The sequence below is a fragment of the Fundulus heteroclitus genome, unplaced genomic scaffold (genome assembly GCF_011125445.2).
Source record: "Fundulus heteroclitus isolate FHET01 unplaced genomic scaffold, MU-UCD_Fhet_4.1 scaffold_39, whole genome shotgun sequence".
NCBI lineage: Eukaryota > Metazoa > Chordata > Actinopteri > Cyprinodontiformes > Fundulidae > Fundulus > Fundulus heteroclitus.
In genome coordinates, this window is record NW_023396803.1 from 142,984 (window position 1) to 159,615 (window position 16,632).

General features: G+C 40.1%; 1 protein-coding gene across 8 annotated transcripts in view; it reads left to right on the forward strand.

Moving 5' to 3' along the window:
- The first annotated feature begins 5,005 nt into the window (after window positions 1–5,005).
- immp2l (inner mitochondrial membrane peptidase subunit 2) overlaps window positions 5,006–16,632 on the forward strand; it is a 75,157-nt gene continuing 63,530 nt past the window's right edge. For 3 of the 8 annotated variants that reach the window (XR_004929095.1, XM_036130857.1, XM_036130859.1), the window contains exon 1: window positions 10,558–10,831. Coding sequence is in view for 2 of the 8 variants with exons in the window: in XM_036130857.1 (XP_035986750.1) it covers window positions 10,722–10,831 (110 nt within the window). In the remaining 6 variants the exon portion in view is untranslated. Of the gene's footprint in view, window positions 5,240–10,557; window positions 10,832–11,032; window positions 11,109–16,632 lie in introns of those variants that run through there. The other 5 variants (XM_036130862.1, XM_036130861.1, XM_036130863.1 and 2 more) reach the window with 5 other exon arrangements.

Sequence of the window (16,632 nt, forward strand, 5' to 3'; positions counted from 1 at the left end):
AAATAGTTGTTTTGGCAAACAACTATTTACTCGCTTGGTGCTTTACTGTTACTTTTGCTTTATAGTATAGGGGTAAAGAATGTTAAGAAGAATATAAAGGATGTTATATTCAGATTATTTTTCAAACAGTAATTGTTGTGTGGTAATAGTCTATATAGAATAGAATGTATTTATTTCACACAATCTAGGTAAAATTTCAATATGTTGTGCAATTATACAATTTAAAGTTATTTAATGTTTAACAAATAACTCTGTTAAGTATTGTCAGGTGAATATCAGCTCTTAAGCTGATATCAGGAGAGTGGTTGAAAGGAATGATTCGAGCACTAGCGAACATTCAAAAGCAAACTCTGCACACACATAGAATGAGGAGTGACAGCTTCTCTTCAAGCTCAAGAATTTAACAGAAATTAAAAGAACATCCAGACTACATCACTATATAATGATGTTTATCAGAATTAACACCATATTTCAATCAACAAATCCTCTCTACTAGGCTAGTGAAACTGTTGTGTTCAGAATTCAATCTGACTTAATATTTTCATAATGGCTTTTATGGCACAACAAATGGAACACATAGAAACATTACATATAAATAATGATATATAATTATATTTATAATTTAGGGAATTTGTTTGAAAAGATATGAAGAAGTGGGTATGAGGAAGTGAATTTTATTTAATTCCTTCTCCTTCCTAGTCCTGAACACCAACAATCTTCCTGATTCCTACTTCATTTATGAGTCCATACTACTCTAAAGTCCATTTAGTATACAAATAAATCAATATACTGTACATATAAACATATGTATTGTGGCATGAGAACAGTGGGATTGTAATATTAGAGGCTGTGGTGTCTCTGCATTTGGGGCCGGTGGGACCTGGCCCCACCAGATGTCGCTGTGGAGCTTTATGTTCACAATAATCAGTGGGACAGGATCGTTCTTTAGAGTAATACTGTAAAAAAAAAACAATTCCCTTACCAATAAAATTCTGTTATAAATATTTGGCAACTGTTTTAAAGAATTGAAAGCTTCTCCAGCTTCAGTAGTTCACACAAGGGGTCAGTTTTGATTCTTCATTCCCTGTTCCTTCACCATGACCCTAAGTGGATGTGTCAACCCTTGTAGCAGCCGGGGATAGCGCAGTTGTTGCCCTGATATGTAAATGAGAAAATGTCCCTGCATTGGTCTGCTAAAGGACAGAAAGACAGAAAAAACAGCCAGGTCAATGCAGGTAAACCATTGTTTTATGGGGTCAAGATTGGTTGGGGCAACATAAGGATTAGGCACATGTAGCAGTTTTGTCACCAGAATGTTGTTACTGTTTCACCGTGTCCCGTCTACGGTGAAGCACCCTCGGTGGACCCAGTTCTTTTTACCCAGTCAGGCGACCCCCACTTACTTATTACCTTGAATGTAGGACGCATAAAACAGACAAGTATGCTTTTAGTTATATTTTATCTACGTAAAGACAGAGAAATAGTTACAGTCACACCAGCGCTGATGGGCCCCTGATCGGCAGGAGGCCTCGAGTGCTCATCACACAAACATTATAAAGGGATCTCGGGACACACCCATACAAGGGCGGTACAGATCCAAACTGTGACATCAGCAGGGAAGCTGTGTCACCTCTGGGGTGGTATCTGATAGATATGTGCCAATCTTTTGGGTCAGTGCCATCTAAGTGTGCCATGCAGTTCTGGGATAAACAGCTCGTTCCACTTGACCTTGTTGATATCCTAACAATGTTGTCATGAGCCATGCAATAGTTACCAGTTCCCTTTTTCTCCACCGGTAAAATAGGAGTGTTCCAACAAAAAGCAGAGGGTTCTAACACTCCAACCTGCAATTCAATGGTGTCTTGTACTCCCGCCTCTGCCTGAGGGTTATGGAAATACTGAGGCAACCAAATGGGTGGTCCTCCTTTGACCTAAAATGAGACTGGTAAGGTGGTGGGTCTACCTGGGTGACAGCAAAGCCCACAACAGAGGTGGTGCGGTCCGACAGCATTTCAGACAAAGGAGTCACATTCAGAGTGGAATATATGGCTCTTGTGTCCACCAGAAAAGGTAGAGTCTCTTCACTGACCTGAATTGACAACATGGGGTCTGCCATTGCCCTGTTGTCCTTCGCCTCTCTGTAGGATGTGTCTTTATGCCACGCGCAGGAACCAATCCGAGTTCCAGTGACACAACACGCGTGCACTCAAAACCGGTCTGGCGCGCGCTCAACTCTGAACAATTCTTCTCAACCCACTGTCCTCCACGTGCTCAATTCCATCTCTGCTTGCGCGCTTGACCTTTTCCTTCCACGCTCAACACCAGCTGTGGGCTCGCTCAGCTGTCTCTGCGCTCACGACTTCAGAAACTAAACTGTCCACCTCAATCACAGACAGGTTTCTTTCCTATGGCTTGCAAATACTGCATTCAAATGGATTAAATCCAAATGTTGCAGCTTTTGGCAGAAATTACTAAACATAATGGTGGGATTTAAGAAAAACAAAAACAGTTTAATATTTTAGCCTAAAATATTACTAAGAATACTGTTGTCTCTTTTTAAAAGATTTTTTCCAGCTTCTGGCAGTTAATGTAAAATTCTCTTTGGTTTATATTGAAGGAATTACTACACTACATCCAGAATCAACATTTCATTACTGTATGTTTTTCAATATAGACCTGACCTGATAATACATATGGAAAGTCCTGAATTGAATGAGATCTATATGTGACCCCAGGTACGGTTTCTAAACCCTCAACTGTTTTGGTACCAGACCACAAAGAAAGGTTGCAAGGACTAACAGAGGCACAGGTTCAAATTGAATATAGTTTATTGGTTTTACAAAACAATTTGGAACAATTTACGTGTTTTATCGTGCAGGGAAGAATAACCACCTTAGCACAGGCACCTATGCTGGCCTGGAATCCAGATAGCTAAGAGGGATAGTTAAAAAAAAAAAAAACAATTGAATTAACTAGACCATTTGGAAGAGAACTACTAAAGAAAACACAAACGAAATACACCTTGGTGTCTCCCAACAAAAACACACTCACGCCACAAACCCTAGTGAATACAACACAAAAGACAAGAACTCTCCTCCCACTAGTCCCCTCAATCTAATCTGAATAAAACCGGCACAGGACCCAGGGACAGCATGGGACCCCAAGTGAGATAAAACCAGCCCGGGGAGCTAAACAATAAAAACTCTCCCCTCCATTTTGTTAAAACTAGAAATAGCTAAAATAGGGTCTAAGCAGTGGTTAAAACAGTAAATAAAAACACAACTGAAACAGTAGCAGGTCAGCCTGCACACAAAAGAAGTCATGTTAGAACAGCACCTTAAACATCCAGGTAACATGAAACTGTCAATTTATCTTTAGGGTGAAAACCGGTTCATGGTTCTTTGTGCTTCTTTATAAATGAGTTGCCTAAAATAATCGGAGAGAGGGATTTAACTAAATCATCCTGCAGTAGTGATGTTACGTGATGTGCCGAGGCTTCGAGGCGTGTGTCGAGTAATGGAGGGGGCGTTTCTGTAAAGCGCGTATCGAAGCTTGGTTCATTTAGGGGAGGAGCCGAAAACAATGACGTCCGAAGCCTCGCTGCCCGGCTGTACCACGTGACTGCTTCGGGAAGTGGCTCAGATTTTGCCAGATGACCGGTTCATTCAGAACCAGTTATGGCTGCACGCTGGATCATAAAACAGTTCTGCTAACCAGATGCCGTTTAAAACGCCACTTAGTCTGTTTATAAGTTTCGTTTTTATTAATTCTGCATTTTTTTAACTACATGCACCGTATTTCTGTGCCTCAGCGCTTGCTCCCCCCCCCCCCTCCTTTCCCTCGGAGCAGGTGCTTTTATCACCGTTCACCATTCAAAACGTGAATCATTACGTTTAATGTCCTCACATCGGTAGCAACGTGTGCCAGTTAAAGTCAATAGGACAGTTAGTAGCTGTGTTTCATGCTCTTTTGTTTTTAACAACATAGAATCAGTGGCGCTTCGGTGGGCTGCTGCCTCGCGCTTTACTTCAGGTGCGCACTTAAGGGTCATTTTAAAGAACTTGTAACATCAGGGGCTTCATCTCAGATCTGTCAGTACCCCTGTTCCCTTTATAGAAGCCCTTTACAGTATTTAGTCATGCATTTTCCCCACTGTTTATCCATCGCACGCAGCGCACCAACGGGGGTAAAATCCGCCCACCACACCGCTAAGAGTGCACTGACGAGAGCAATAGAAATTTGTCTGGGCAGACAAATGTGAAGTCATTCCCAAGAGTAATAATAGACAAAAAATCAATGCATCACACGTGTTAAAATACAGCTGGCTGTGATTATACACCTCGCCAGTAGGTGGTTTCGTGTGCACATGAAGCTCCAAGAAATGAACCCTTTCTCGAACCAGTTGGCTCAAGTGGTTCAATGCCTCATGAGGCTTCATCTCGCCATACCTTTACAGGAATCCTCAGCCTCGAATGTGCTTTCCTCACCTAATTGCCCCCTTTTAACTGGAAAGGCTGATTACCTTTCTCGTTAACCCCCAGCTGCACGCGATCACAGGCCGCGACCCGACCCCGGATAAGCGGAAGAAGACGGACGGATATATATATATATATATATATATATATATATATATATATATATATATATCCGTCCGTCTGTCCGTATATTCACCAATGTCTAAAGCTCTGATGCCTTCACGGAGTAGATGCAATTTTGGAGAGACTAAGTCACAAAAACTTGGACGTGTAGAGCAGTATCTCTCGATCTAATATTAGAAAAATCGCATTACAATATAAACAATATCTTTTAATCTTACTTGTGAAAAGTTATCCCTAGAGCCCTGACGTCAATAGTCCGTCGATTTAAACAAAAATACGCCGCCCAGTGCTGAGGTATAATTTGTGTGTTCAGCTTGAATCAGCAGGTTAGGTTAGCAGGTCGACCGCCCCAAGATGGCGGCTGTAATTCCTGCGCCGCGACAGTCAATGCGTGGTCTACTCTTAAATTATGTCTATGTGTGGCGCTACCGGTACGGATCGGGTAGTGACATTCACAATTCTCCAGTTTTGTACACTTGTAACCTGCACACTCGAACCCTTAAGTACACTTACACCTGGTGCACACTTCAAAGAGGGAGGATGTAGTGTAGGGTGTTGCGACAAGGCAATCGTATAGTGACAGGACCAAGTGATCATACGAAAAGTTGGACTAGAAATGAAGTAGCGTTGCTGCTTTTAAGGTAGGTGTGTTTTCTTCATTAAATTAGCCGTTGTATAGAAAAAGAAGAGCTCATATTTAGGATGGCTTCTGAGAGTGTTTAAACACCTGAACCAGTTTTTTGGCTGACATGTAGTTTTGGACATTTACCTCTACGAACTGGAGCATTTTACCAGCATGGCTAGATGTTAGCACCACTGATCTCTATTTATTTACTGGATTGCTGATTGGCCGTTGGTAGTACACGTCGCTGTGAAGCCACCAGCCGCCATATTGGTAGTTCCTATTTTCCTCCAGTAACTAGGGAATACGTGCGCTACAGCATCGAACATCGATGATTTTCTCATGTTCAGGGGGTTTAAGACTTTTAAAATGTCAAATGCCATATACTTTTATGCTGTGTCTGTGCATTGGCCTTTTAAATCTCTCATAGATTTACAATAAAGCTAAAATAATGAACCAATTTAAGATCCACAGTGCTTCAGTTTCTACACTAGAAAAATCACATACATTTGCAAAATACACTCAAGCGTACATGTATACATTACATACACAGCATGTGTACACACACACACACACACACACACACACACACACACACACACACACACACACACACACACACATATTTCTGCATAATAATAAAAATAATGCTAATAATAATGTAATCATAATAATAATATTGAAAGTAGCAGTAAACAAATGACCAAAAATATCTTCAATGATGTAATGATATACAGAGTTGTTGTTCTTGTTGAGAAGTTGCATATACTATACATACAAGTATGTATGCACATACTAGCACCCATTGCACCCTTCTTACATTCTGCAGCCATTGTTTCATCCGTGCAGTATCACGGTGTGGAAATCTGCAACCAAATCAATATACACGTGTGTGTGTGTGTGTGTATGTATGTGTGTATATATATATATATATATATATATATATATATATATATATATATATATATATATATATATATATATCAGGGCTGGGCAACGATTTAAAATATTTAATTGCGATTAATCGCATAATTTGCCTGATTAATCATGATTAATCGCATTGTATTTACAAACTCCAAGAATGAATTCAAAAGTAGTGTAAATATTGACAAATTTAATAAAAAGTTACTTAAAATTACCTTAAAAGGACAACATTTTTAAAAGTCAAAAGGCTTATTTAATGCTTTGAGAACATCTCTTCTATTCGGCTACAATATCAACCAAAGCAGGATAATCTTTTAAACTATAAGACCATTTTTAAGATGTCAATACAAAGATTTTAAGATGGTGGGTCGCCACTGCCTCCGGTGGCCAAATGCATCGCTGCATCAACTGATCTGCACCAGATTTTTTGCGAGTCGTGGGGGAGCACTGCTCAATGCCTTCGTGTGTATTACCCGGTGGACAGGCGGGGAAAATGCGTGACAGCTTCTGCCGTGGCTTGCGGCCGGCGTTGCGCGAACCCCTGCGGTGGCTAATAGGCCGGAGCGGAGCACAATAAAGATTTAAAAAGAATTGTAAAATATTTTTCTGGAGCTTGACTCAAAGCAAAACAATGTTTATAATTATTTGTAAACATTTGTATACTCTATGTTTATCTTGTTTTTAAGTATTTTATGTTTACAATAAAATGCATAATTTATTTTTTAGACTAGTTCCATATATGAGGTTGCAAGAAATCTTGTAACTTTACTGAATTTGCAGCTTAGGAAGATTGGGTTTGACAGACAACACCAACTGTCCCCTCAATCCAGTGCACACAATACCATAACAGACCTCATCACGCTCTACAGTACATCAAGAAAACTAAATCAACTAAAACAAGTTCACGAGTGCACATGAAATTAAATTAACCCATATTTGTGTGTCAGGATGTCTAAGCATTCTCCAGAATTTGACATCTCAGCAGAACCTGTAATAATTATAGAAAGTAACGTTATAGTTCTGCCTTTTGTTAAGACAGCAAGGAATTCATGTCGTGAATACATTACATAAATAAGATATTAATTAATTCTTAGTCAGAGGAAATCCATGGTAAAAACAGAAACGTTTTGGGTTCATATTTAATCAGTGAGACATCACAACTTTGTTAGATCTCTATGTGAATTACGTGAGATTATGAGTGCTCTCACCTGTTTAAGTTGAATTTGTTCTACACGCTTCTGCCTTGGAAAATATTTGTCTTTTTACAAAAACAATGTTTAAAGCCAGATTTGGGAACAAAGGTTATTCAGAGAACGCAAGAAAAGGAAGCTTTGTGTGGGGAACTTTTGTCCTAGCTGTCTAGCTGCATATGGCCCCAGGACAGCACAATAGTTTTCTTGAAGTATAATTTTGGAGAAGTAGAAACAAGTATTAATTTCAAAAGGTAGGTAAAAAAGGAAAAAAGTTTTTACAAAAGCTTAAAATGTTGGATAATCCTTATTTCCATCTTGCTGTGAAAATTGGTGAAATATAATTTTTAATGCTTAGATATAAAATTGCAAGGCAATTACTAAAATTGCCTTTTGTTGAAAATGTTTTTTGGCATGCCATACTTTATATTTATAGGTAGCCTAGATGTGCATAATAAAAGAGTGGAACTAAAACCTGGTCTAAAATTTTTATGGAGCTTTAACTTGCTAAGAGTAATAACGTTAGATGATTATATCTTTAAAATGAGATAACTGTCTCATAAAATGATGCAATTCAATGTTATTTATATAGCGCCAATTCATGAAACATGTCATCTCAAGGCGCTTTACAAAGTCAAACTCAATCAGATTGTACAGATTGGGTCCGATTATACACATTGGTCAAAAAATCCTATATAAGGGAACCAGTTCATTGCATCAAAGTCTTGACAAGTAGCATTCTCTCCTGAGGAAGCGTAGAGCCACAGGGAGAGATGTCTGCATTGTCCATGGCTTTGCAGCAATCCCTCATACTGTACAAGCCTGAAATGACAGCGGGAAAAAAAACCTCCTCATTAACGGGAAGGAAAAACCTCCAGCAGAACCGGGCTCAGTATGAACGGTCATCTGCCTCCATCGACTGGGGGTTACAGAAGACAGAGCAGAGACACAACAAGACAGACAAAAAAGCACAAAAGCACACATTGATCCAGTAATCTGTTCTACGTTAGATGGTAGTAGTGGGTGATCTGTCTTCCCTGGATGATGTCACAGCTAACAGAACGCCAGACCAGGTGTACTTACTATTAAGAAAAAAGAGAGTGAACAAAAAGTTAAAAGCTGTAATGACAACAGTGATGCAAAACTGGAGAACAGTAGACTGGAGAACAGTAGAACTAGGTAGAGTGAGAAATATAGGCCCTGATGTCCTCTTGTTACTCAAGCCTATAGCAGCATAACTATAAAGGTAGCTCAGGGTAACATGAGCCACTCTAACTATAAGCTTTGTCAAAAAGGAAGGTCTCAAGAGCCAGCTTCTAGTGGAGGAGTTCAAGTATTTTGGGGTCTTGTTCACGAATGAGGGGAAGATGGAGCGGGAGATCGACAGGCGGATTGGTGCGGCATCTGCTGTGAAGCGGGCGCTGTACCAGTCCGTTGTGGTGAAGAGAGAGCTGAGCCAAAAGGCGAAGCTCTCGATTTACCGGCCGATCTACGTTCCTACCCTCCTTTATGGTCACGAGCTTTGGGTCGTGACCGAAAGAATGAGATCCCGTATACAAGCGGCCAAAATGAGTTTTCTCCATAGTGTGTCTGGGCTCTCCCTTAGAGATAAGGTGAGGAGCTCAGTCATCTGGGGAGGACTAAGAGTAGAGCCGCTGCTCCTTCACGTCGAAAGGAGCCAGTTGAGGTGACTCGGGCATCTGGTCAGGATGCCTCTTGGACGCCTCCCTGGTGAGGTGTTCCGGGCACGTCCCACCGGGAGGAGGCCCAGGGGACGACCCAGGACATGCTGGAGAGACTATGTTTCTAGGCTGGCCTGGGAACGCCTTGGGTTTCCCCCGGAGGAGGGCCTCCCTACTAAAGCAGCTACCCCCGCGACCCGACCCCGGATAAGCAGAAGACGATGGATAGATGGATGGAAAAAGGAACGTTTTAAGATTAGTCTTAAAAGTAGACAGGGTGTCTGCCTCACGGACCAAAACTGGGAGTTGGTTCCACAGGAGAGGAGCCTGATAGCTAAAGGATCTAACTCCCATTCTAGTTTTAGAGACTTTAGGATACACCAGAAGACCTGCAGTCTGAGAGCAAAGTGCTCTGTTAGGAACATACGGGGTAACCAGAGCTCTGATATATGATGGAGCTTGATTATTAAGGGCTTTATATGTTAGAAGAAGAATTTTAAATTCTATTTTTGATTTAACAGTAAGCCAGTGAAGGAAGGCTAAAATTGGAAAAATATGATCCCTCTTGTTGATTTTCATCAGAACTCCTTCTGCAGCATTTTGGTTCAGTTGAAGACTTTAAACTGCATTTTGTGTGCCTTTTTTTAAGTTAAACTTCTTGGTAAGCTGGCACACATGTTCTCATTTAATGTGTTGGAACTGCTCCTAGCAGATAAGCTGATTTATTGTTTCAGTTTTTGCACATTTTCAGTTTTTGAAAGAATGTTTTATGTTTAAAAAGCATTTATTTGATAATTTAACAAGTACATTCATAGTGATAAGCACTACATAAATAAAAAGTGGAGCAAAAGAGATTAAAACTTTAAAGGGACTAGTCACACTTGCAAATTGTGACTGCAGACAATATACAAAGGTATTTTGGGATAAATTTGTAATTTTAAGTTATTTAAAATGGAAACTAAACAGCTAAGCTGTGATTTGTGTTACATTTTGTTTATTTACAATCTAAAATCCTCTTTAGAAGGGTTTTCATAAGAACTGTATACACATTATACTGTAAAATGTAATGTGTTCGCCATATGTAAGTGAATTCATTGATAAAATGTTATATTTCATTTTATTGTACATTTTATTTGTTAAAATTACATTTTGGCAACAATGGAGATTTTATTTTGGAAATGACTAGTTAACCGTTGTTAACTCCTGTTGGTTATTATTCCAACTGAGAATTTGAATTTCTGTTGTACAACACATTTAAATGTGTTGTACAACAGAAAATTGACGTTCAGACCTCAATAGATCCAGTCAACTGTGTCGTTCTCTGCAGCCTGAACTTAAATAAACATCTTAAACTGCGCTCTGTCCTCCGTTTTGTGTATGCATGTGTGCATAACATATAAAAACCATGATATATATGTATGTATGTATGTATGTATGTGTTAGGTTTAAACACCAAACATCTTATTCAGCAACCTGCACAAAGAAGACACAGAGAATCAGTTAAATTTGTCTTGCAAGGAGAGTGCTCGGAGACTGCTCAGTTACAATCCTCCAAACCACTCTGAAGCAGTCTCCGCTCGCCAGGCTTTTTATTGAAAATTGGAACGCCCTAGTTACACAGGATTTCAACTGCTGAGGGAAGGGGAACAAACCAGTTGAAATCCATTAGGCAGGGAACCAATACACAACAACAGCATTCATTGTTATGGGAGTAACTTCTTTATCTTCCACAGGCAGCTGCAAGATACAATTGGGTGCAACCTGCAACTGCTCGCATGCTTGTGTTCTGATACAAGGAGAAATAACACTTCAGTTGTAAGTATAATATAATATTGTAAATGGTCAAGAATGTTATTAGTAAAATATAAGATTGCATAGTCATTTAGTTATTATAAGTGAAACATAATATAACTGGAATATAGATTAAAAGTAGAATAACTATAATAAATCCAACATTACCCTCCTGTTTATTCACTTTAAGCTATGTTTCATCCTTTATTGGTCTCTTCTTGTCAGATTTTCAACCATAAATTCATTCACAACTTAAAGGTTACACTCAGAGGTCGTCACAGTCGTCGGGATCAGGATTCAGGTCTGGAAAATTAAGAGATGTCTCTTCGTCTTCATTTTCAGAATCAGCTGGTGATTTTTCAGTTACAAGCAGCGCATACATTTCCTCTTTTACGGGCTGTATGGCTGTTGTTATCACTCTAGTGCACAATGCTCTTATACACGGAATACAACAACATCCACATAAGGTCAGAATAGCTGCAAACACAGCAATAGACATTAAAATTGATACCATTAACTGTTTGTATTTTCCAAACATTTCTCCAAAGCCTTCCCACATAGATGTATCAACTCCAGAATGGTCTTTCATTTTGCTGTTTAAGGAACGGAGGCCTTCTAGGGCCTTTGTCAAGCTGCCATCTGCCGCAGTATTATTTGGAATAAAGGTACAACACTGTTCTCCAAAGATGGCACAGACACCTCCTTTTTCTGCTAGGAGCATATCAACAGCAATTCTGTTCTGGAAAGCCATTATAGAGGTAGCTGACAGTTGTTCATGGATGGCTGCAAAACCTTGTTCTGTTTTATTACCTAATCTCTGAACGTTATAATGGATGTAGTTGATCCTGTCTACGTTTTTATTTATAGTGCACCACCAACAAAAAAAAGATTCAAATCCTGCTGCAATCTGATTTACGATTTTGTACTCATCTGGAACTCCGCGGGGAACTCCTATGCTATCAATATAAGTTGGATCGTCCTCACTCCAACCTTGTACTGCTCTCTTGTTTCTTTTTTGCCAAGTGTGTGGAAAAACACTTTTCATCGCGGTCAATAATTCCCGTACTGTAAATGGAGTTATAGAAACTGGCAAAATCAATGTTACAGATGCACAAAGGCCAATGGTGTTATAAGGGAGTTTGTCAAACAATCTATTATCACCACACCACCACCAGATGTCACTACGTGCTACAGGTTTGAAAGTTATGTTTACTGAAAGTATTTCTGTACACTGGGTCTCATTTAATTTTCCTAATTTTTCGCCTGATCCAGTTCTATTTACACATGTGAAGTTACCTGGAGCCACATGTTTTGAAAACAGCGGTTTTCCTTTATCTTCAGTAGTTAGAGGGTAAATAGTGTCCCAGAATGTACAGTTTCCAGAAGGAACTGTGTTATTCATTATTTCAGTCAGACATCCAGGAGTCATTGTTGCTGGTACAACCTGTAGCAAGGGTCTGGGACCCATACAAACTAAACAACCTGTGGATACAGTATGAGCAGCTTGTTCCACCATTAAAAGCCAATTATTGCTTTTTCCGGACATTCCTGTGGTAATTTTGAACCAATCATCTGCAGTAGGATCTACATATATGTGTGGAGTTATTGGAGAGACAGTTTTTTGTCCTAAAGTAACTTCAGACATCATTATTGTTGTCAGGTTTGGGCAGAAAAACAAGTAATGCACGGATCTGTCTGGTGAGGGCGCCAAATACACAGGGCTAAACCATGACAGGGAGGATCTTTAAATTTTCTGAAACTGGCTGGTTTTCCAAAAGGTTTATGGGTGGTATTTATCGTCAGGAAAATAGTATTACTGGCATCAGTTAGTTTCACCTTTCCTTTCCACTGTCTGGCAATGTTACTCGTACCATATGTGTTTTGTCTCCACGTATGATCTGTTGTCTCAAACACATTTTCCCAATTGTGCCCAGTCTGTTTCATTCCTGTGCCATCTAAATACCATTTGTAACCTTTCCAATCAGAAGCTTTGTAACCTCCTATCTTGAATTGGTCTTTATTAAAACTAATCAGTCCGGATCTTATTATTCTGATACCAAAAATATAGCTCTTCAGTTCTTTTGTCATCTTTCGACTCTTTACATGGATTTTGTAATAGTTTCATAATTTGGGAAGGTTTAGGATTGTAGTGCCCCACTCTTCTTGGTTCTCTGGCTCTTTTAGTTCCATGAGGAATTTGAGCTTCCCATAGCCATATAACTACTGCTGCCACTAGGGGTGGGTATTGCCAAAGAAGTCACGATTCGATTCGAATCACGATTCACAGGCCACGATGCGATTCTATCACGATGCATCATGATACTTGAATTATTGCGATGCATCTCGATGCATTGCAATATTTTCACTGAACACTGTTAGAAAAAAATGCAGCCATTACCAGTGGCTGACTGGCTGAGTATGATCTGGGTAGTGTCTTCCAATTGATAAATAACTGAAAGCAACTGCATTCAGAAATGGCTTTTGAAGGTATTGCCATGAAAACAAATATTACTGTAACTGGACACAAATATTACTATTGCTGGAGTGGACACATTGAAGTGCTTAGGATTTATAAAACTAAAAATAACAAAATAAGGATTATCAGTGCCGGGTACATGGTCTCAGTGGTCCTTTAATTCAATGAAATGAAAACATTTGGAAGTAGCTGCCATTATAACAATATCATTCCATAAACACAAGAGGACAAACTGAGACAAGAAAGTGCATAGGCTTTATAAAACTATAAAAAATTTAAATATATATTGCAAACATCCCTTGCAGCGAAATACATTAACTGTGCCCAGTGTCTACTCAAAAAACAAATGAACAAGTATTAAACTAGTAATAAGTACAAAGGCAACAGCTACAATGCCATTCTTAGTGCTTAATGTTTTTGTTTAGGAACAGAAGCTGGTCCAGGTGCTCAGGGGAAATTACACTCCTTTTGGCAGTGATAATGTCCCCTGCAGTAGAGAAAACTCTCTCCGAGGGGACACTAGTACCTGGAATGCTCAGGTGTTTTTTAGCGACTCGAGACAGAAAAGGATACTGGCCCTCATGTTCTTTCCACCAGCCAAGCGGATTATCACTAAGGGCTAGGGATGCTTCCTCCTTGTATCTTGCCATCTCGTCTTTTGCCTGGTCTTCAGCAGTTTTTAGTTTCTTTGCAGGACCTGCAGTATGGGAGGACAAGGCAATAATCAAAATAAAATAAAAAAAATATATATAAGATATATACACTATATTACTCAGTACATTAAATCGTCATCATCATCATGTTATTTGTTACATTACATTATAATTAAATGATATATGCATGTATAGTTTGTGGGGCATCCTTAAATTAGGAAACACTCACTAAGAATATTTCTTTCAGCATGTTGTGATAGCATATTTTTAAACTAACCCGCTGCTCCATACGCCTGTCCAAGTAGGTCCGCTAGAGAACAACGTTTGGATGTTTTTGATGAAGATGCAGCAGGCATGTCTTCTTGTTTAGGGTTTGGGCTGCCGTTGTCCACGTCCATTGAGTCTGCCTGAAGTCCACTTGTGCCTTGCTAGAAAACAGTAAATCAACACAATCTTCAGAATTATGAATTATTTTATCTTGCACAACACATTATCAATGACAGCTACATTTACCTATGATGGATTTACTTATTCGTGAATTGAGTTATAAAGATGTATTTCTTATTTATTTATGCTTTTTAAACTGAATATATACGTTTATATTTTATATTTCTATAGTAAATTTCAACTGTATTGCTATTAATGTTACCTGTAATGCCCACTTGGTCCTGGTAGCTTCTTCAGTAATTCCATTGTAGACATCTTCCCTCTCATCCTCGGAAAGGAAAGGCAAGGCCTTAAAACGGGGATCAAGAGCCGAGGCTTTATACAGAGCTTCCTTTTCGTTTAAGTATCTCTTGTTAAGATCCTGGCACATTGTGGTTTTTAGCTCCCTTGTTAAGGTGGAATCACTCGGTTTGTCTTGGAGCTCATGGACGGGTTGGGCATGGAGTGGCGCTACAATCGATAGCGTTGGGCTGACCTCCTCTGATACGGCGAGTGTAGCCACTTTCATAGGTTTCATGGCAGCGACAACCTCCTCTGCAGTTGTTATGTCAGAATCGGTGAGTGTGCAGATTTCCTTCTCAGACTTCCGTACTTCGGTAGACAGGAGCGCAGCGTGGATGGCAGGCTGTTGCTCTAAAAAGCGCTCCAGCATATCGTGTGCGCTGTTCCAGCGGGTGGCGACATCGGTTATCAATTTGTGGAGAGGGAGGTTCAACAAAGCTTGCTTCTCACGCAGTACATGGAACGCAACAGTGCTGCGTCTGAAAAAAGTTGTCACCCGTCTTACTTTCACTAGCAATCTAGTCACAGCGGGTAGTTTCAGGGCACGCTGGGATGCCAAATTTAGTGTATGAGCAAAACACCTGAAATGTGGCATATCGGCCAGCTGAGCAGCGATGGTCATGTTCGACGCGTTGTCCGTCACTATTGCAGGGTCTTTGTCGGTCAGATCCCATTCTTCGAGTGCTGCTCTAAGCACCTGTGCAATGTTGGTGCCGGTATGAGACTCGAACAAAGCTCTGGTTTGCAATACATGGGAAACTAATTCCCAGCCGTCGTTTATGTGGTGAGATGTAATCGTGATGTATGACTCGGTGGCTCGCGAAGTCCACCCATCGCACGTTAGAGCAACGCATTCGGCGGAGTCCAGGGATTTTTTTACCTGTAGTTTCACCTCATCATACATCTGTGGGACCAATACTTCAGTGAACTGTTTCCGGCTCGGGATTATATAACGAGGCTCCAGTGTGCTGATCATTTTTTTGAACCCACGGTTCTACACCACACTATATGGTCGCAAATCCTGGCAAATGAATTCGGTGATGGACTCTGTAATCTTCTTTGCACGTATGGATGTTGGGGCTAGCTTGCAATCGAACGTTGTTTGTTTTAGCACATTTTGCGGCGCTGGCGGCTCTTGATTTTCTGGATGGCGCCTCTGCATGTGTGTTTTAAGGTTCGTTGTGTTCCCACAGTATTTAATTCTGGTGTAGCAGTGTCTGCAAATTGCGTGCGTCATATCAACTTCATTTTTACCTTTGTTTTTAAAACCGAAATGCTTCCAAACATCGGATTTGAAATGTGATGGAGCCGGACGAAGTTTTTCAATCTCCTCCATGTTTTGTTTTTGAATGACTCGGCGCAGTATCCCGCGGCCGGAAATGCTTGTGACACAAGGCAGCGTGCGTCAACACATCTGCAGCGACATCTACTGGACTGGAAGTTGTATTACACTTGTTTTTGGCTGATGTTCGCCAACCATTCATGCAATTTTATTTATTCATTTTTTTAAATTAATAATCGATACTTGGCGTCAAGAATCGATGCAGTAGATCATGAAAATTAGAATCACGATGCATCATCATGACGATTATTTTGCACACCCCTAGCTGCCACGGTTAGGATGGCTATCCCCAACCACACAAGTCTTTTCCCTTTTTCAGTTAGCATTCTGTTTGCAGATTGAAATCCTTCCTAAAGACCCCTCGGCAGAGGTGTGGACAATCTTCACCGATTTGAGACGATTGTATACTAGAAATACAACCCCCTTTGTACAACGGACTTACTCTGAGGGTCGTTGAAGAATTACAATACTACAACAGATACCACAAAGCAATCACTAGGAGGCAGACTAATACAGTCAAATTGAATGCAATAATGGAAATTGTGACTTTAGTCATGTTTAATGATTCTTTTGCAATGTGTTAAGTGAATCCACGTGCTCCGCTCTGCAATCTTTACAGCAGTTC